This window comes from Varanus komodoensis, unplaced genomic scaffold (assembly GCF_004798865.1).
Source record: "Varanus komodoensis strain SLA01 unplaced genomic scaffold, ASM479886v1 scaffold24, whole genome shotgun sequence".
In the NCBI taxonomy this organism is placed as follows: Eukaryota; Metazoa; Chordata; class Lepidosauria; order Squamata; family Varanidae; genus Varanus; species Varanus komodoensis.
Window position 1 is genome coordinate 12751288 of NW_025335641.1, and position 22592 is coordinate 12773879.

Consider the following 22592-nt stretch of genomic DNA (forward strand, 5'->3'; position numbering starts at 1 on the left):
ATAATTATTATGATTTAAATAGGGAAACTGTTCTTCCATCACAGTGGGGAGGATCGTGACCAACAGTCCTAGGTGTGCTTGCTCAGACAGAGCTGTCCAGGTGCTAATTCTTGGAGAACAACTTCAATGGTGCCTGCTGCTCTCCCTTCTTCATCTTTAAACCCGCCATGGACCTGGCGGCCCATCAAATAGAGGACTGTCCTCTGATGGTTCTTTGAACAAAGGGATGTCCTCTGTAAAGAAGGACATCTGGCCACCTTGCTGTACTCTGATGTGTTTTTAGTAGTGTACTGCAAACCTCCTTTGACTTTTCAATTCAAATGGAAAGGCAGGACATTCATAAGTAAAATGCATTACAAAGGGCTGTAGTCACATACAACTTCTTTGGGGAATGGGCAATTTCACATCCTGATGCACATTCTCAGGTTTCTAGCCTGTATTGGTTCTGTATGTGTGAACAAGGCAACTCCCATAGATTATTCATCTGCTCCTTGTTTCGAGCTTCCCTTTTATACTCATGGCAATATATTATCTACTGTCTGGAATAGCAATTGTGGCATGAACTTGATTACAGTTGTGACTCTGGACTACTGAGCTGCATTGTATTTAGCAGCACGAGACTGGTCTGGAGATAAATATTCTCTGAGAAGGAAGCAATCAAGGATTAAGGCAGGGCTGTGTTTTACTGCTGCATTCAATGCTTTGGGGAATGGATTATTGTCTTCATCTTGGAGTGACTTGCATGTCAAGAAGACTCTCAAGAAGCAGCTCTTCCCATGGTTGGCTTGCCATGCTGTGACAGATGACATCTGTGGAACAAGTCATCTTCCGGAATAGCACAAGCAAGAACCCAAAATGACTTTACAGAGGAATGGAACATTCAAACATTTCCAGTTCATGAATAGAATTTGTGGATGTGATCCTTATAATAGATCTTTGGCATTGAATTCCCAGTGGCACTTGGGTTCTTTTATACTTCTATGAATCAATGTTTTGCAAACTGAGAGAAGAAACTTTGGAGGGGTGCACAGACACCTCTATGTGGAGGTCATGGATGAGAGAGAAATGGAGGGAAAGGAAAGATTATCTGCGCACTACCTATTTAATGTTGTATAAATCAAGGCCTTAGTTTTCATTCTGAGTTCACAGCTCTAGTTTTCACTCTAAAGGCCTAAAGACTGTTGGCCCAGAACATTTGAAGGATTGCCTTCTTCTGCAGTGAGTGAGAAGAGTGAGGCTTTATTATGACTCCCCCTACTCAGAGAGGCACTACGGTTATCTAAAAAGCTCAGAATATTTGTCAGAGCCACACTTCAAGCTCATTTAGGCCGTAATCCCATGTAGACTTAACTAGGAGTAGGTTTAATTGCACCCAATGGGGCTAACCTCATAAAATCACAGGATCTTAGTATCGTAGAGATGGAGTGAAGGTTCTACTCCTTGCTCAGTGCAGGACTCCCAGTTAAAACCATCCCTCTCAGATGGCTGTCCAGTAGCATCTTGAAAGCCTTGAATATGGAAGGATTCCCAAACCCCGTAGGGCATTGGTTCCATTGTCCTGCTCTTCTAACAATCAGGATTTCCCCCTAAAATCTAGCCAGAATTTGGCTTCCTGTAACTTGAGCCCATTATTCCATGTCCTGCAACTCTGGGATGATCAAGAAGAGTTCTTGTCCTTCCTCTTTGTGACAGCCTTTCAAGAACTTATAGGGTGCTATCATATCTCCCCTCAGTCTTCTCTTCTTGAGGTCGAACATGCCAAGTTCCAATCTCTCCTCATAGGGCTTTGTTTCCAGTCCCCGGATTGATCATCCTTGTTGCCCTGCTTTGAATTCTTTCCAGCTTGTTTGCATCTTTCTTAAACTATGATGCACAGAACTGGACACAATTTTTCAGATGAGGCCTAACCAGTGCTGAGTAAAAGAGAAGTAGCACTTCACAGGATTTGGAAGTGATACTTGTATGAATGCAGCCTAAAAAAGCATTTGCCCTTTTTGCAGCCACATCGCTGACTCATGTTCAGCTTGAGATCTGCAACAATTCCAAGATCCATCTCACTTGCAGTATTGTTGAGCCAAGTATTCCCCACTTTGTGTCAATGCATTTGGTTTCTTTTTCCTAGCTGAAGAACTTGGCATTTATCCCCATTGACTTTTATTTCTGTTTTCTAGCGTATTAGCCATCCCACCCAGTTTTGTGTTGTGGTAGACTGATGCGTTTTGCCCTCTTAGAAGTGTAGTTAATGATTTTTAAAACTTCGTTAGGTCTTTTGAATTGTGTTAGTCCCTGGTTTTAATGATGCCTCCAGTTCATATTTTTATACAGTTTATTGTACTGTTATTCTTCAGCTAGGAATTCCGAAAGTCCAAGGATAGCAACTGTAACTGTTGTCAGAATTACAGGGGAAAGATGTTGGTGAGGGTCTTAATAAGATCTACAAGCTCCAACTTTTGACTCCACCCTCAAAAGTTACGTGCCAGGCCCCCTCTATTTCCCTTCTCTGAAATTCAAATTTTTGTTTGTTTATTTATTGGATTTATATCCTGCCTTTTAAAAAGTGTTGAGTCATAGAGCTTGAACAGGGGTTTGCTGAAGACTTTTCTCACTGATGCCAACAGTCAAATGCATTTCCTCCCTGCAGCCCCCTCCCTGTCATTCTGTGTTTTAGTCCTAGTTCTGTAGCCATTCGAACATAATTAAAATGGAAAGAATAAGGCGGACTAGTAAGGCAGAAGTAAGAATGCCCACCAAACCCTTTGTGATTAAGACATTTCAAAGAGTACTAGCAAGGAGAGGGAATTGGTCTACTACCGCTGATGTCATATTCGTCTTTCACTCCGCCCTGACAGTTTCAGGCCTTTGGGGATGTGCCATTTGGAAGGCTGCCTGCCAAGCTAAATGGCAGAGGTTCTCCAAAAGTCTGTCTTTACCTTTTCCTCTCACTCAGCTTTCTTAGGAGATCACTCACTTCCACACTGATGAAGCACTTCAGGAAGTCAAAGGGGCTTCCTCAGAACCATCTGGAAGGTTAATATTATTCAGATTTCCTCCAGGCTTATTATAGGCTTGATATCAAAGGTGCACTTAGGCATCTTCATTACTGTAACGTCAGGTCCAACCTGGTTATGCATCGCTGTGGCAGGCACAGCCCTGCCTTCAAGCCGGTTTATTACTTGACTTCTGAGCCCTTCTCTCTTGAGCAGCAGGGGTAAAAATCTGCCTCCCCAGATATGCACGAGTGCGTTGCAGAGCTGCAGATGGGGGCTGCCGCATTTCGGATCTAACTAATGTCCAATATTTATATGATGCTCATCATTGTGAAAGGCATTGTGTGTGTGTGTATGTGAAAAACATCAGAGCACAGTTGTGTTTTTTTACTGGTTTTACCAAACCCATGTTCCATGCCTCCTTAAGGCTGCCAAACAGATGGAATTTTGTCAAACGCTGCTGAGAGGCAATATTGGGTGCACTGGAAATTTTGTTCACTTGATGATTTACCTGAAGGAACAGTAGCTAAAAATGGATGACATTTGGAAGACTTTAACCAAGTCACACTTGTGTAAATAAACCAGCCTTATTCAGACTCCCCAGTGGCTGGCTGGGAGGTGTAACCCAATTCATGTGGTGGGCACCAGGTTGGGGAAGACAGAAGTAAAAGATTTGAACCATACTATTTTTGTTGCCCCTGCCCCCCAAATAATACTTGGCAGGCTAGATCTCACATGCTAATTTCCTACCTAGCTATCATTTCCATGTAAGAAAAGCAGTGTAATATGCTAGTATACTAAGATATGTACAGCTGTTGCAGGCAACAGTGCTTACACAGAAGTGATATCTGTGCAGGAAAGAGATCTTGTATGAAATGGATCTTGGAGGAAGAGGTTCTCTGTGTAGGAGGGGAGGGAAGAAAACCAAGGCTGCCCGTTCTGTCTTGACCTCAAAGCGATGGCGGTATGGCTTTCCACCAGCACTGCTCAACCGCTTCCTCTCTTTCCTGTCTCCTGGAAGATGAGCTCCTAATGGTTTTTATGGGGCAAAGGCTCTTCCATGCCAGGTTGGTCTTGCTCCTGAGAACAGAGTGCACTTGGCAGTGCAACTGAAACAGTGTGGGCTGAGGGGAAACATTTTTCAGGAAAGTGAAAGCAGCACAGATGGAGCTTCTGTTCCCAGGGCTTTGTTGCTGGGCGTGAGTGGGCTCTTAGAGCATGGCTCCTGCTGTACTGAGAAGAGGGGTCCCTGGGAATGATATCACTGTACAACATAATAATGTAAGAAAAGCCGTACTGGATGGACCAAAGGTTCATCTAGTCAGCACGCTGTACACACAAGCTCCTGTCCAAGCTCCTCAGCAACTTTAGCGTGGCACCTCTGCTAAAGGAAGTAGCACATGGCTAGCAAGGCTAATAGCCATTGATAGCATCCTCCCTCTCGAATCTGTCCAATCCCCTCTTAAAGCAAATTCGGTGACCATCAATGCTTCCAGTGGTATAGTTCAACTATCCATTCTACTTCCTTTGGCCTGTCCTAAACCCCCCACCCATCAGCTTCCTGGTAGGCCCTTGGGTTCAAGGATTATGGGAGGGGGAGAAAAATGTCTCCTCACACCATGCATTATTTAAAACCTCTCTATCATGTCTCCCCTTTCTCACCCTTTCTCTAAGCTAGGCAGTCCTAGTCGTAGCCAAAGCTTGCCCATCACTTTCCCATATTACGCTGTAACTCATCACCTTTGCCTGTACATACGCCTCCCACTGGGAAATGAAAAGATGTAACTAATGTCTGCGGAAGAAACCAACATTTTCCCTTTGTGCATTTTTGGTGCTCTTCTTCCTCACTGGCAACTGGATCCTGCCCTCCCCTTCCCCCCATCTAGCAGATGCTACATACTACTTGCATTTTTTGTGCGCCCACCTACTTTTCCCCCAAAAGGTTTTTTTTTTTTTTAATTTGTCCTGGGCTATTTTCATATTTTTATGTTGTGAATCTCTGGTGAGTTATGGCACAAAATTATCTCCTTGAAGAGGAGACTGGATTACCAAACAGGAGGAAGGTGAAGGCAGAGCAAGAGGAGCCCAGGACCAGTGGGGAAGGAGCCAGGTGCCCCATGTTTTGGCGTCCACTGGTTCCCACTGCATTCAGGGGTACCCTGCTTCCATCCATCAGCTCCAGGTGGAACAGGGTGTCTTAGCTACGGGAAATGGTCCTCAGCCTGTTGTGTTCAGGTCACAACTCATGGGATCCTAGTCACACGCAATCTATCACTCTCCCTATGCTGTGAGTGGACTCTGGCCACTCTCCTCAGCCCAAGAAACCTGACACTGTTATGTACAATCCACAGGCTGGGGACCTAACCAGCAACTCAAATCACACTTATTCTGTGGGTCAATGCTACATTTAAATGGTATCTACTGTATATGTGGTGTCCATGTTTTGAGCAGGTCACTCCTCTCTTTCAACAGACTCAAGGCAAAACCTTAGAAGTGCATTGTTTTAAAAAACTGAAACTCAACTGGATACAGAATATTCTCAGTCAGGGTAGCATTTCCTTTGAGATGTGGGAGAAGCATCTGCCCATGAGAAGAGCTAAATCTAAGCTGAAACCTCCTCTCCCTTTCAGAAAAGATTCTGACTGCACCCTCCGGTTGGCTCCTGCCGCTTCACGGCTAGGCAGTGGGGACACTGGACATTTCCCACCTGGTCTGCTCACTTAAGTGGGTCAAGGAGTCCTCCCTACATCTCCCTCCCCTTCCAGTTCTAAAAAGCCTCCCTCCGTTTCCAAGACAGGCTCGTTTTCACACTCTCCCTGAGAAACTTCACTAGGTAACCTTGAAACCGCCAAGCCCTTCGTCCCCCTTGCTGCTTCTCCTCCGCCTCTGAATCAGATGAATCTGAGCAGACTGTAATCGCCAGAGACCGGCCCCTCTCTGCAGCCTGCATGCCAATGATCCCTGATGACTCAGGTACTGTGAAGGTTCCAGATGTGCCACTGACCATATGAAGAGGTTACAGGCAGAAGGGCTTTGGGGAGGCGGGGAGTATGTCCAGCAGTGTGTCTAAACTCGTTTTTAGACAACACTTTAAAGCCTAGCCCTACATTTAAAGGCACCTCTGTTCTGGTTTTCATGGCATTTGATGGCAAGCACTCATTTTGGATGTTCAGGAAAGAAATGTTAGTGATTCTTCTCTAAAGAAAACTCTGGCATGAGGGGGAAGTCCAAGACCAAAACCGATGCAAAGTGGTTGATCAAATTATGTATTTGTGGAAGTGAAGACCTTGCAGAATGCAGGATTTTGTATCCACACCATTCCAAAATGGACCCATAATCAGACCTGTGATTAAACCGCAATTATATTTTATAAAAAATAGTTGACTTTCACAGAAGTGAAGAGATACAATTGCACAATGGTGGACACAATGATATAAATACAGATCATTGAGAAATTACTTGCGAGAGGTTTAAAAACAGACTGTACAGCACCGCATCTGAAATTGTGTAACAGCCAATGGAATTTTACTTTTTCACCTCTAAAGAAATCAAATCTGTAAATATTTGACTCTGGAACAGTGTTTTTGGAAAAAAAAGCATCTGACAACAACACTCAAAGAATATTGATGCACATTCTCTTTCTGATTACTGTCCCATATTTTGATGTTGAGCAATTAGACAGATTTTTATTTTAAAAAATGATGTATGGTAGAAAAAGACATTCATGCAGTTAAGCCACCATTAGTCTCTGACTCTAATATAAGGCAGATCATTAATATTTTAAAAATGTTTTAAACAATGTCTTTAGCCACTGAAATCAATTTTGGTGCTATCCATGACAAAGTCATGGCAGGCCTTGTGTAGAGTTAAGAAAGATAACCCGCAATTCCAACCAGGTCATTTTAAAGAAAGGCTCCGCCATATTGGAATACATTATACTGTAGAAAAAACTCCCCCCGCCCCAATTCTTACTGGAAAAAAGAACTTAAAAGAAACCTGGCAGGATGCTTTTGAGTTCAGCACAAATGACTGCTTTTGGGTGGCCAAAATCAATGTTGGATCAAGGTTTATGTGTCATCTTCTGTCTTAATTATGTGAAAAAGAGTGACGTTGAAAAGGACTTGGTGTCCATTATTCCAGGCATACAGAGCCCGGTCTCTGGCATTGTAGTCAAGCATGGATATATGAAAGTACTGGTTATGAAAGGGTATGTCTGTGTATTCATATGTGGAGGTTTTTGTGGAATAGGAATAGTAGACCTTGGCTCCAGTTAAGTGCGAGTTGGTGACGTACAAGGTGCCACAGATCATGAAGGATTCCCCGGCACTTCTCTTTGGGTATCCGGTGCTCCAGCTTTTCATCACTTCTAAGGTATCCTGATTCAACTGGCTGATGACAATGTTGCCTGCATTCTGGTTGGTTGCGTATATGGCCCACAAGCCGATTTCGTCTGCCATCAGGTCGATATCTGAGAAGCCACCCCAGGTGTATGGGTAGACGTTGTGGAAGCCTGCATACTCCAGGCTACGCTGGGCAAGCACCCGTCCCGTGTCAAAACTGTACTTGATTATAATGTTGCTCTGGTATTTGTTGAAGTAGAGAGATCCGTTGTAGACCACGTGGTTGGTGCCTGCCCATTTGAAAGGGAGATTGTATGTCCTTGACTCAGCTCCGCTGACGAAATCTGCTATTGATTTGTATTCGCGGACAATTTTGTTGTTGGTGTAGCTGTCCATGTACCAGACCTGAATGCAGAAGGAAAAGAAAACCACATGTTATTTGGTCTTGCCCAGTTATGAATATGGAAAGTTGCCCAACCATGCACAAAGCTTTGCTATGGTGCCCTCCAGACACTCTAGACTGCAATTCCCATGGGGCTGGGGATGGCTGGCACAGGCAGTGATAAGAATGATGTGTGGGGTTCAGGATTAGTCCAGACCCATCCCCCCGTATGTGTATCAGTACTGTCATAATTTATGTTACCCTTACATGGCGTTTTCTCACTTTCCTGTTTAAATAATACAAAGTGATACATTTCCCAAGGGATGTATAAATACAATAAATAAATAATTTATTTAGTATTCTGGAGTAATAGTCCCTTAGGAGACTTTCCTGATGTGTTGCCCAGGAAGACAAAACTCACAAGCAGAATCCTTTCCACTTATCTAGAATTGATGGGAGACCCCTGTAAGAGCCTTAGCAGCCACAACATACAATCCTGACTTAAGGAATGCTTGAATTGTCCTCTATTTGGCCAGGGGTGTTGCTGGTTTTAATAGTGGACTCAGATGATGAGTGCAGACAGAAATGGGGCCACTGGGAAACAAGAGACGCTTCAGCATGCTAGAGGGAGCCCTGCAGTTTGCAATAATAGATAAAAAACTTTGTTACGAAAGGGTGCACCATTTCCCTATTAAAGCCTAAAAAGAGGCTGCAGAATGTTGAATATCAGTTGGACCAGATATTCAACTACAAACTGGGATGAAGAGAGTAGAATGTATGGACTCAGCTCCATTTGATGCCCTGGAGGATGGAGAGGTTGGCTGGCAGGAAGCCTGGGCAGAAGCACTCCTGCCACGAGCATGTGATGTACTGCAACATTGTGTGGCAGGTCACCCTGGTACTTCGCGTTGGCACCAATGCCAAGAAAGCTACAATTGCTGACTCTTCTCACTTTTCATCTTCAGCCTAGGCCCTCTTCTTCCTTGATGACTTATTTTGGACTATCGCTTTGGATGGCAGACCTGAAGCCATTTGCTGGTCTTATGGAAACTCAACTAATCTTCAATGGAGTAGAACTCATCTTTGGACTGCTCTTCAAATAGAGCTCTCTTGCAGTTGGGTTCTACTGGGAGAAGATGATAGCGTTGTGGTTTGCATATTCTGCATGTAGAAGGTTCAGGTTGCTTTCAGTCTGGTGTTCCACAGGATGCAAGAACTTTGTAAAGACCTTTGCTGAGATCTTGGAAAGTCACTGCATATCACAGTTGCCAATATGGCAGGAGCCATTTACTGGCTCAATATAATACCCATTTACTGGCTCTAATGCCACATGTTTGTATATTTATTTGTTTGAAATGTTTCCATACCTCCCTTCATTCTATTTAGAATTTCAGTGTTCACTGACCAACCAGGAGAAAAAATAGAAGCCACATACTCGGTTATTTTTCTCTGATGCTAATGGATCTGTCATCCAAGCTCCGAAGCGGGTTCCAGATGTCTTGACTGTAATAGGTCCAGTGATTTTCATCAATTTGCCACATGCTGAAAGTATAAAAAAACAAAAAAAATCAAAGTGAATCTGAGGAAATCCCCTACAAACCAGAACACACATGCCAACTGCATTCTTCTTCTTCTAGCTCTAGGTGGGGATGAAAAGAGACTGAATCCGGGGTGAGGGACATTAAAGAAAGGCTCATGTGCTCCTCTTCTTTTTTGTCCCATTCAAAGGAGAGGACAGTTCACTAAGCTTAATTCAATGAGAGTTAGGTTATTCGAACACCCTTACAATGGAATTGAAACATACTGGAAAAGAGAGAGGTCTTTTGCAGGTGTGTTGAACTTCAGATCTGAGGGTCAAATCTGGTCCACTTGGGGTTCCCCAGAGCACCTGACCAGCTCTCTTGCCCCACTTTCTCTCAGCTACCAATAGTTTGATATTTTCTTGGCTTTTGCACTCTTTCCATTCATTCTAAAGGGTTGAACTGCCTCTTCTAGAGCTTAGTTATTGATGGAAAGAGCTTTAAGCTGAAATATGCAGACATTGTTAGTATTTTGGCACAATCCGCAAAGACTAATCTTGCCTTTAGTTTACCCACCACTGGAATGCAGCCTCTTTTGGTGACTGATTAGCTATGTTGCTCTGTAACATTGCAATTGCTACTCTTTGATGTGTTACCTCCCTTGATTGCTATTTAATTATGTATTAGGGTTTTATCTTGCTAGCTGCTGCTGTTTGTGGATCCTTAGGGTAGAAATATCATCAATCAATACAATAAAAATGAATGCACATTTAGTTGTAGGTGGTACTCTAGTTGAGTGCACAAGCTCCTTCACTAGGAAGTCTGCACTGCTATCCTAGAAGCTGCCTACATGTGAGTAGCTGTATTTGCACATGTTTCTCTGGTCCATTGGATGGAGAACGGAATGGCTATTGTCCTGAAATCAGAAAAACTGAGCATTCCTGCGGCAGGCAAGAAAAGGGTTATTGAAGGAACACTGCATTGATAATTGCATGTATTTTATGTTCAACTCCCGAATAGTCCTAAAGCAATTACATTTTAGATATCTGAATTTAAGTTCTGTTTCCAAGTAATGGCGTACCTCTTGCTAATCCTACTTCCACTAATGTCTGTAGAGACATTCCAAGAACTTGCCTCTTTGCAGGGATGAATTGGGAAGCCTTTGCATACCTGGGAAGGAAACACGGAAGAATTCCCCTCTTCTGTTACCATCATAAATCTTGCCCTGCCCCCTGCAAGATTCTGACAAACTTAATGCTCACTGAACTCCCCTCAAATGTCTGTCTCCAGATTGAAAAATAATCTATAATCTTTGCAGGCAAGGTTTTTTTTTTTTTTTTTTTACTCCAGCTTCTTTTCCTTAAAGTTACTTGGATTCTATTGTGCAAGGTTCCATAGGGCTGAGCATTTTGCGGATTACAGAGAAAACTCAACCTGAGGAGCAGATGAATGAAGATGCATAGAAAATCAAGGAATATAAAATAATTTTAGAAATCCAGCCTAACGGCTAAGTAGGTCAGGCCAGAGACAAATAGGATAGAGTGTGTGATTTGGATTGCATCAGCCCAGTTATGACTTCATTTCTTACCCTTAAGTCACTGGTAATGAATGCACTATATCATCAGAGCCTATTTCATTGAGTTATAATGGGACAAATGCTCTGATAAGCTGCCTTAAGGCATTCAATCCATTGCCAGCAAAAATGGATCTAATGGAAATGCATATGAACTGAATAAACACTCAAGTCCTTGAACTGCATGTCACAGTGTGCTGCCATATTGCATGGCCAGTTTCCTTGTCTTTTGGACTGCCTATCTGTAGCATGGGTATGCATTTTGAGGTACAAGACAGAGCGAAGACAGGAAGGGGAGGAGAAAACACTAGTTTTGGTGACAACTAAACAACCCTCATTGTATTTTGTTCCAGTCACAGCCAGTGAATAATTAAAGAGAATAAGAGAGTCTGTTTCATGACTGGCCCTAGCTGAAGACTTGGGGAATGTGGGAGGTGACCATGGGCTGAAGTTTCTACATGACCCATAGCTCAGATTTTGCATTTCATGTTCTGAATTCTGACACATTTTCCAAGACAAACTTGATAGCTTCAAGGCACAATTCTATGCAAATTTAGATGGAAAAATGTCCTGTAATCCCAAACTTCTTGGGAGTTGCAAGCATTCTGCCTAAATTTGCATAGGATTGTGGGAAGCTGTGCCTTCCCACCTTCTCATTTACCCAAACTTAGGTCTTGAAAAGACAGCACCTGTACAGAACAAACTCAGCCTAACCGCTCGATGGTCAACAACGTAGAATAAACAGCAAAAACTGATACAAATAAATAATACATTGCAACAACAATCCATAAAACGATCAGCCAAACACTAAGATAAAAGGACAATAAAACTAATAAGTAAAATAAATAAATCTAATAAACAATAATCAAATAAAACCAAATAACCCACAGTGCCTTCATAAAGGATAAAGCATAATTCAACATTTACAAGAGTTGGAGAATAAAAAGTTCTTAGCTTGGCACTTAAAAGGAAAAAGGGTTGGTACACCTCTCGGGAGACCTGGTTCCATGGCAGATAGGAAAATAAAAAGTCATTTTCCCCCAGAAAATTATTCCCTGTTGCTATTTGAAATGCCTCCCCACTCCATTAAGAGAGCTCTCCTGGTGTCATGCTGCCACTGGCAATGCACACACACCTCGGCCTTTGAAAAAGAAGGACTTTGCCATGCCACTAATTTCTCCGACTGCTGTGGCCAGTTGCTGATGGGCAACCGAGCCAGAACCATGTGTGGTGTGGCAAGTTCCTTTCTCAAACAGACCACGTGTGACATTGCACACATGCTCAGAGCATTCCAGAGCCTTTCCTTGAGGTGGAAATATTTCTGAGGTCTTCCAAGTAGCTCTTGTTAAGAGGGGGAAGTCAATACAATGTGGTTCAGCTCAAGCTTTTTGCCTGAGCCTGCCAATGAGAGAAGAGCCCCTCCCTCTGTAAGGAAGGAGTTGACATCCATGATGGGGGCCTGAATGGTGATGCTGGCCAGCCCATTGGCTGGTGTCACAGACCAAAGCTGCTTTCTTGTCCCTTGATTTACTTTTTTGTCCCTTGCACAGCTGTCTGCATTTCTTTTTAATCTAAGAGTGCACCTGCACAGATTAGCAGGGAAATATCTCTCGCTGCCTGGTGTCCTTTGCTCATTGTCTGTACCCTTCTGCTCTGAAGTGAAGGTAGCACCCCTCATCCTGATGCCCCAAACGGGCTTGTATCCTAAGACACTCAGTGAAACCTCCTTGATCCCTGGGGCCATTATTTTAGAAACCTGGCCTGCTATAGAGGATCTTGTCCTAATCTCTTGGTATTAGTTTTTGTCAATATGATTCTTTATCCCCTTTGAATTGTAAATGTGTAGTGAGGTAAGAATGAAGGCATGCAGTGTTTAATTCTTACAAGGATTAGAATCATCAAAGAAGGCACCCATTTGAATCATCAAAGTAAAGGAACCAACAATAATGTGGGGAGGGGATCTATGCTTGGGGAAGAAGATGCTGCACTGGAAAAACGTTCATGGCTGCCCAGAAAGCCCTCGAGAGGCACAGGAGCACTGTAACGGGTTGTGAAGGGCGGCTCCTCAGAGGAACTGATTCTGGACTGATGATAGGTGTTCATTTATGAAGAAAGCAACAGAAAGATCTCTGATTAAATGCTCTTCCTCTCAAGAGGGTATAAGAATCCCAGTCTTCCTGAAGCAAGTTGGGTGATGCAACGGAGAGATGTACAGATCAGATGTTCATACACTAGAACTCCCTAGTGTTAAATCACTATCTGACCCACCAGTGGTTGTGTGTGTTTAAGTATGAATGAGTAGATCACTTTCCTGTTGATTGTGCCTAATGCACTGCATTTCCTAACCAGGGTTTTGGGTGGCATCCTGCCCCACTTGCTGTCTTACTGTTTTGGAGGAAGCAGCCCTTCCTTCTTGTGTTAGCAACCATTGGTTGAGTCGTCTTTCCAAATAAAGCTATTACACTTCTGTCATTCTTGGTGTGTTCTTATCTCTGCTACTGAGAAATTCAGCCTGGTCGTCTGAGATGTCTCATTTGGTTAAAAAAAAAAGGCAGTGTCACATTAGGAAAGCCAAGTCAACCAAGCAATTGTTTAGGTGAGTAAGATTAGCCTCTTGCTTTTGAATGTTTATTGCTGCAGTTCATTGGATGATATCCTTGTATCATTAGGGGGTGTGCATTTGCGTGTGTGCGTGTGTATTCTTGTGCATAATTTGGGTTTTTTCTCTCTCCTTCTCTTTGTTTTGCTCTGTGTGCAGATGCTTTGAGGTTCTGTAGGGATGTGTGTCCTCTAGGGTCTCTCTCCATCTCTGTGTGGGTGTGTGTTTGTTTGGGTTTGTGTGTGCCTAAATACTTTGGCGTTGCTGTGCGAGTGTGTTTGTGTGCGATGGGACCTGGGGTCTTTGTGTTTTGCAAAGGCTTCATGAGGGATATAATTGCAATTATCATTAATACAAGCAAAGGGACAGACTGTAGACACACACAAGGTTGCCATGCTCTCTCCTGAGCAGCCCAGTCTTTGTTGCTTCTTATGAGATCTGCATAATCTGAATGCTGGATTGTGCTGCTTCTGAATAGTGAAACGGCCCTAGTGAATGCTTTGTGATGGCTATATGAGTCAAGCTTTTCGATGCTTCCAGAACTTGCCCCTGTGAGCCAAAGCCTGCTTTTCTGTGTGGCTCTGATTAAAATGTATATTATGTGAATTGCTTTTATGGCTGCGTGGATTTTCCCTTCCCAGGCTTTACCTTGGAGTAACTTGATTCTCTGCAGAATGGGAATTGCTGCCGGGAGAGGGGAATGTAAATCCCCAAGAGTATTTTGTGTGGCTATGTGAACTATTCTACTTTCATGTTGTGTGTCTCCAGTTTCTCTTTCTGGGATATTGGTTGCTGATTGTTGGGCATTCAGGGACCCTTGGCTCTCTCTCTCAGGACCACTTGGCCCATCCTTGGTGGACCAGCCCTCTGCCCCACCAGCCTCCATTGGCTGTTTTCTCCCCATTTGCCATTGCAGCAAATATAGGGCACAAGATGCGCAACTCAGCCCCTCCCATAGGTGCCCCCATCCCAGGTCGACTCCCCAGCTGGCCCTGCACATCCAGCCCAGGCCTCCGTGGGGGAGCACTACAGAGTAGCTACAAAAAAGGAGAGGCAAGGATGCATGTCTTGGATGCCGACTTTGTCAGCTATAGCACAGATAGCAGACCTTCTGCAGCAGTGATTTAGAAAGAACAGGAGGCCACAAGAGGAAGGGGGAATGCAGAACAGCCTATCTCCACTTCCTCCAGTGGGAGCATCTTCTGGATCTGATTTCTTTCCACGTGTGGAAAGGTGCATCCCAGTCCCAGTCCTGCTGGGCATGAACGATTTAGGGCCCAGGCATAAAACATCTCCTCCCTTGCACACCTGCCTGGACTCTAAGATCAGCATCAGAGGCGCTTCTCTGGGAACCACCTCTGAAGGGTGGCCACTAAGACAAGGGCCTTCTCGGCTGTGGTGCCCCACCTATGGAACCAGGTCTCCTGAGAGGTGCACCTGGTGCCAACCCTTTTTCCTTTTAGGTGTCAGGCTCAGAACTTTTTGTTCTCCAACTCTTGTAAATGTTGAATTTTACTTTATCCTTTATGAAGGCACTGTGGATTATTTGGTTTTATCTGATTATTGTTTATTAGATTTATTTGTTTATTTTACTTATTAGTTTTATTGTCCTTTTATCTTAGTGTTTGGTTAATTGTTTTATGGATTGTTGTTGCAATGTATTATTTATTTGTATCAATTTTTGCTGTTTATTCCTCATTGTTAGACCACGTAGAGCCATTAGGCTGAGTTGGTACTGTATAGAAATGTTATATATAATAATAATAATAATAATAATAATAATAATAAATATGTTGATTTAGCTCTAGATCTTACTCTAGATATAATGACTAGGGTTTATTTAAATTTTACAAAGGCCAAGTCAATTAATTCCTCAATCAGGGAATCTTTTAAAATAATCTTGAAGTTACCTGCAGCCAGCCCAGATCATCCCAAACCAATGAAAAACCATTTTCCTTCCCATGAACACAATTGCCAATTGAGGGAGGGGATGGGGTGGGGGAATTGGGTGCTGCAGCATGCAGGTAGGGAAGAATTCTGTCCCTAGCTGCAACCCACATTATTTATTTATTTGTTAGATTTATATCCTTTTTTTTAAAAAAATGAAGTTCTCAGAATGGCTTACATCATTCTCCTCTTCTGTTCTTATCCCCACAACTACAAGCCAATGAAGTGGCCTGAGAGTCTGTGGCCGGCCCAAAGTCACCCATTTGTCTCCACGGCTGAGCAGGGTCCAGAACCCAGATCAGTTGAGTCCCAATCCCGTGCTCTTAACCACCATGCCACACCGTTTGACTCTTTAATTGCCTGCTGCATCGCAATTAGGCTAAGAACAAATTTGCACATTTGCACGAGTGGGCACTTGGGGTGCTGAGCAACAGTTGTGGGGCCAGGCCCTAGATCCCTTGGCCTAGTCACACCCTACAGCCCAGTAAAAACACTCCTTGCATTGCCAATTCAGCTGACAAGTGACAAGCTCTTGGGCGACTTCTCTCTTGATATCTCTAACAAAGATGCTTCCTCCACAGCAAAATGTAGGAAAGCATCGTGCTATTTACGAAGCTAGGATGCTCATTCTTGCTAGATGCTGGAAAGCAAGGGGGAAAAACCAGGAGAGAAAGCGTGTGTGATTAATGAGCCTTTACGGCCATCCAGCTCCCAACAGCTGCACCCCACTGCATTTGCATGCAGGGAATGCCTCAGAATGACAAGGTAGGCCCTGAAGCATGTCTTAGCGTGAGTGGCAAGCATGATGGATCAGGCTGTACAATTTGGAGCCACTTAAGGCCCTCCAGTGGAAACTGCCAGTAGAGAAAATTACTCTGAGAATAACAGGCATCAACTGCCCCTGTAAGTATTGACCTTGGGAACACAGTGAGAGAGACTCTGCACAGATGGATGGGTTAGGCAAGAACTGGATGATCAGAGCAGGAAAGTACCAGAGGAAAGACAGGTCCCCATCTGGTTCTGTCTGAAATCCTCCCTCAGGATTAACTTCTTCCTCAGAGCTTACACAACCAGTAATCCAAGTCAATTACCTTCTTTTCCCATTACAGTATTCATTGAAAAGCCAATCAATGTGACTTAGCAGCAGTGCTGTACTGAAATTTCCCAAAAGGACTCCTCTGCCATCTTTCTGCCAGGATGGGGTAGGGCAAAGAAAACCAGGAGGATGAAATTCTTATGAGAATCCTGCTCTAAATTGTGAAACAGTCAGCAGCAGAAGCTCTTCTTCCCCTAAGGACACCACATCATGGCGTAGCGTTCTTCCAGAAGGTCTACTGAAGAGAACCATGGCTGCCCAGCAGAAGGAACACTAAGTCATGGATCTGGGAACCTGAAGCATCCTGTGGACACCTAGACTCCGTTTAGGGAACAGCAGGATTTTTCTCTTAAGTGGGGAGGGGATGAAAGAAGAAAACCCTCTACCACTATTAATTGCAAATGGAAGTCATCTGCCCACATTTACAAGAGATTTTGCTGCCTAACATAGTAAATGTAAGAGGTAACCCCTTTTCCTCACAGCCTGAGATTGTGAATATTGGGAGGCACTTCCAGCCTACCTCTGCTTATGGGTGAATTAATTTTAGGCCCCATTTGAAACCAGTTAGGCTTATGTCTGAGCCAAACATCTCTGCTCAGAATGCAAACACAAACAGACAGCTTGCTTTAATGCTAATGTCAACAATTGTGTTGAACCTGCACACTGAGGAATAGTATTAGCAGCCTTCCTCTTTGGCCTTCTTTAGTGCAGCATTAGGCAACAAATCCCAGCGATGTCAGGGGTTCTAGCAGGAAACATTAGGAGCTGTGAATAATTCATACAGGAAGCAAAATGAATGTTTGTATATGGCTATTATAGTGAACAGCTACATCTTCTTGTCACTGGTAGGATCAATTGCTGATGACATTACAGTTCAGAGATGTTTGAAACTCCCAGTTCTGTACATTGGACAGGATAATGTTCAGACTTCTCAGTTTTTAAGTCCAATCTTTTGGTATATGGTAGGACTCCTTGGTTTAAACTGTAGAGATCGGTCAGACAAATGGTGAAGAACTTGAAGGCTTGTACAAGGCTTTCACTAAAATATTCATCTTTAATCAAAATACTCAGGCAGGGTGTGAAGAAGCAGCAGGCCATCTCATTTAGAGTATGACTTGGGGGCCTTTATTCTGAATGCTTCTCATGTAAAAACAGCTCCCTCCAAGTGAAATAAAAGCAAAACACTCACCAGGACAAGAGAGTCTAACTCAGCTCTGCCACCTTATTCAGCTGCATGTGGAGACCAGACATAGCCACCAAAGGAAAGGTATTTAAACAGACAAAACACTGAAAAATTGGGGGATGGAAGGCAGAATCCTAGGGAGTCCTGGCATTTTCTGGGAAGCCAAAGGATCCTTTGAAGCCCCAGCTTCAGGTGCGGGAAGCCCCTTTCCCACCTGCTTGCAGTTGGCATGGAAAGAACTGTGCTGGCTGCTCCCACGTCACAAGGGAACCTCTGGTGGAGGGAGGGGAATGCTAGGAGCAGGGAGGGGAGGAGGCTGCGGTCAGACAATTAGCATCACATCCTTCCTCCCGGCACTAGACGGCCAAAAGCATTCATCTAGGGCAGTGGTGGCGAACCTATGGCATGCATACCACAGCAGGTACACAGAGCCCTCTCTGTCGGCACGCGAGCCAAGTCGCCCCAGCATCGCCCCAGCAGCTGAGCATCGGATAACAGTGCACATAGGGGCCATGCGCATGCTCGGAAAGGAGTAGTGGCGCCAGGCGATGATGTCACAAGCCGCGACTCATTAGCCGCGACTCATCCGAGCTTTCGCATGGCCGGTCAGTGTACTGCCAAGAATAGATAAATATTTGCTTGGACTGGCTGTGAGTTTTAATACATTTGTTTTTATTAACACACGATTTTAGCTTTGAGTTTTCTTAGGGAAAACTGAAACAAAGTATGAGCCAAGGTTTGACAAACCAGCATGCATACAACCGCAAACAGCACATTAATTGTGCAAAAGCACGCCAAATGCAAACTTTTATCTTTCAATAAAAAGCTGTTTGTATCACTGAAAGCTCTGTTATTGTGTTTTTCTTTTAAGACAAAAGATGTTACTGCATGAGTTGTTTTTTCTAAACTAAAACCTCAGTAATCAGGTTTATTGCAGTGTTGGCACAGTGTTGCGATAAATAAGTGGGTTTTGGGTTGCAGTTTGGGCACTCGGTCTCTAAAAAGTTCGCCATCACTGATCTAGGGCCTCTCAGCTAGAATAGGGCACAGGTGAGCCTTTGGGGTGCAGGCTTGCGTGCCCCTACCACAGGATGATAGGACTGTACCCCAGTATATTAAACAGACAAAACAAACTTAGACTCACAAAATCCTTGTGTTGTTCACATGGTTGCAATATGCCATCAAGTTTCTGCCTTGTGGCGCTCTACGAATGAGAGAGCTCCAAAATGCCCTATCCGTGACCGCCCTGCTCAGCTCTTCTAAGAACAAGGCTGTGGCTTCCTTCATGGGGTCGACCTGTCTCATATTTGATCTTCCTCCTCTGCCTTCAACCTTCCCTGGCACAATTGCCTTCTGCAGTGAGTCTTGCCTTCTCACTGGCTGAGCACAACAGCCTCAGTTGTGCTGTTTTTGCTTCTAAATATACATTTGCAAAGTCCCTATACCGACATTATAACCTCACTTAAAAACAACAAAAGCAACATCAGTGGCAACAAAGACAGAACCTGTGAATTCCTATATGTAAAACACACCAGCCAAATGCATTTCAGCTGTAAGGTCTTCTTCACAGGTAATAAATTGCCAAAATACTATTTTTATAGGCACTTATTGGCAAACACACATGGAGAGATATAAATACATTTGATTCAAGAGTTTTCCAGGCTTTTTTCATGTTACGAATTTGAGTGAGGGAAAATGCATTAAATTATGTGTATTTTGAGAGCAAAACTGCTGCAACTACTTATTTAAATATGGGTTTAATTGCAAGTTTCCATTACAGACAGATGTCCCAATGGGACAGAATAGTGAATACAAGTAAAACTGACATGAACTGACTAGAAATCAGCTGGTTTCTTCACCACTGAATGCAAAATCATAGAATCATAGTAGAGTTGGAAGGGGCCATGAAAGACATTGGGTCCCACCCGCTGCTGATGGAGGACACCAAGTTACACCCACTTGGGCTGGCAGTTGCTCTGCAACATTAAAGCAACATTAAAGCTTGTTAAGCAGTAGTTAGTGCTGTCACAGTAAGGTGGCCATAGTCCAGATGGTCTCCAGGGCCCCTTTGTGCATACTGCCTTAGTCTGGGGAAGTATCTTTCCTCCCAGCAACTCCTGGGACAGAGTAGGTGCCCTGGAGAGCGTTGCTAGATCCCCTGTTGGTTTCTGTCCTGCTGTGACAAATGCCACTGCAGTGAGCAGCAGCAGTCCATGGCCGGCAGGAAGTTGGCCAGGGAAATGTGGAAGCAGCTGTAGAGGGAGGGAGGGAGGCTGAAGGGCAGCTTCCATGGCAGTCTGAGAGCAATAGGAGGGCAAAAATGGTTGCGATGGCCTGGTGGGGATGAGTCCTCTTTTAAGGCAGACAATCAGTGCCAGGTAGAACTGCCAGCAGAGTGTCCTCTGTGCTTGCTTGTTTGCTTATTTAATGCTTTTCTATACCGTCCTCATTACCAAAAGTCTCAGGGTAGTCTTACAATAAAAGAAAGTAAAGCACAGCATCATCTTCTATAAAATCCCAATTAAAATAACAATTTAGACCTTAAAATACTGGGAAAATAAAAGGGTTTGGCCTGGCGCTGAAAAGAATAAAGTGTCAGCACCAGGTGAAACTCTATGGGGAACGTATTTCATAAGTGGGGCACCACCACCGAGAAGGTCCTTCTCTGAATAGCCACTCTCATAATCTCCTTCAAAGAAGGTTCCCGAAGAAGGACCTCCAAAACAGAACTTAAGGGGCAGGCAGGCACATATGGAAGGAGACGCTTCTTCAGCTATCTAGGTCTTAAGCTGTTGAGGGCTTTTTGGTCATCACCAAAACCTTAAATTGGGTTCGGACTTCAATTGGTAGCCAGTGTGACAGAGGACCGGCATTATATGTGCATATCTGCCAGTCCCTGTTAACGTCCTGGCTGCTCTATTCTGAACCAACTGAAGTTTCCGGCCCGTCTTTCAGGGCAGCCCCACGTAGAGAGCATTACAATAGTCCAATTGGGAAGTTACCAGAGCATGGGTCGCCATTGCTAGGCCCTGCTCATCCAGGTAAGGGCACAGTTGATGAATCCACTGAAGCTGAAGGAAAGTGCTCCTTGCCATAGTAGCCACCTGGAACTCTAAGGACAGCTCTGGCTTGAGGAGCACTCCCAAACTGTGCACCCTGCCCTTCAGGGGGAGTGCAACCCTGTCCAGAACAGGGCTAAAATCACGTACCTGGAGGGATGAACTGCCTACCAACAGGACCTCAGTCTTGAAGGGGCTCCCCAGAGGCCATGTTGTCCAGGAGCCCCTCAGAGCTGGAGGTGGCCCTGGAACTACAGAAGCTGTTATTTCCTCAGCTTTCATTTGAAATATAGGGATCATCCTCACTGGACTATTACTAGAGGTTACTGAGATGATGCCTTAGAGGAGATAACTGTTAAAGATGATGGTGGTCATGAAGAAGATGTCTCCGTTCCTCTGGGAAATGCACCAAACCGGAAAGTACTGTATATCCCAACACATCCACCAAGGGCAGTAAAGGAATTGGTTGTTCATTCCAATTCCATCATTGCTCTCAGTTCCTGTAGAAAACAAACCAGAAGAGAGGCTATAAAGACAAGGCTACCATGTTGGCAGGGGAGACGGCATCAGCGGAGAGGAAGGCGCCCCCCCCACCTTGCCCTTCTGTCACCCCTGAAATGAACCGCGAAGACGAGTAACTGTGAGCGCATTAGGGCAGACGTGGCTTTTCCTCTGATTCTTTTCCAAGCTGAAAACGCCTCTTTCCATGGTACTAATAAGTGCCTCTTACCAACATTTCAATAGCAAAGGACTGTCAGTAAGACAAATGTCTCTACTACCCATGTCTATTAGGGCTATAATTTGGGATGTGCAGCTATGGCCATAAAAACCATCTGCCGGGATACATTTTCCACACCAGTGGAGATGGCAGGCATTCGGCGGAACTGGGTCTGAGCTTTGCAAAGTGTTTAAATGCCAGCTCTGTCTTAAGAGCCTGCCATGCAGGGTATGAATGCGATTGTACTGCATTCTGCTTCTAAACCAGAGCATTTCCTGGGAACATCTTCTCTAGCCCCTGCTAGAATACAGAGCAGAATCTACCATTCCTGAACGGCGCTCCTATCCCTGGGGGACTTAACTAGGTTTGTGCAGCTCCCTCATTTTCACAGCGGGAGGAACTGAAGAACAAGCTCGAACACTGAATTTTACTGAAGGCTCAGGCAGCCTACCATCTGCTTGAGGTTTTCATCCCCAGAAGCAAAGATATCTGCCTAGCCCAACCAAGCATACTCCAGATGTGCTTGATTTCAACTCCTACAGTTCTGAGCTAATACTGCCAATAGTCATGCTGGCTGGGGATTATGGGAGTTGTAGTTGACCACATCTGGAGAGCACTAGGTGGTGGAAGGCTGTTATGTAAGTTACTGCACCATGGGGGCAGTGCTCATGTGTAAGCAAGCATTAGCAAGAATGCTGCTTCGTCTGCCAGTTCTGTAACATACACACGCGTGCGTGCGATAAAATATAATAAGGAAGTCATAAAACTAATGGGAAGGGCTAGAAATCCAATAAAAAAATAAATAATCCATGCGATACCAGCATAGGATGTATTCCAGGCAAATGAGTGGGGGAGATTCACCCTTTACATTCGAGGGGTTGAGAGATTTTCTTTATTTGTTTTGGTCTCTGCATTCATGCAGTTCTTGTCAATGAAATGGCATGTGATTAACTATTTGCAGTGACCAGAGAATCCCCAAAGAGATTTCATGGAGAGAATTCCATTCCTTTCCTATCATCTCTGTGCTATTTATGGTATCAAATGGAGATGTTGGAGATTAATTATTAAAAAGGATAACTGAATCTAGACTTCATATTTCACTTCTGACTCAGTGGATTGCCTCTGGGAAAACTGACATGCACGATATTGAGAAATACTCCATATATATATATATATATATATATATAT

At 44.1% G+C, this 22592-nt stretch overlaps 1 protein-coding gene across 4 annotated transcripts in view; it reads right to left on the reverse strand.

The window, feature by feature from the left end:
* Window positions 1-7035: 7035 nt before the first annotated feature.
* The window catches only part of OLFM3 (olfactomedin 3), a 55940-nt gene continuing 40383 nt past the window's right edge, over window positions 7036-22592 (reverse strand). For all 4 annotated transcript variants that reach the window (XM_044432397.1, XM_044432400.1, XM_044432399.1 and 1 more), the window contains 2 exons: window positions 9145-9251; window positions 7036-7732 (listed from right to left, as the gene is read on the reverse strand). In XM_044432397.1, coding sequence (XP_044288332.1) covers window positions 7055-7732; window positions 9145-9251 — 785 coding nt within the window. In that variant the 3' untranslated portion in view covers window positions 7036-7054. The remainder of the gene's footprint in view (window positions 7733-9144; window positions 9252-22592) is intronic.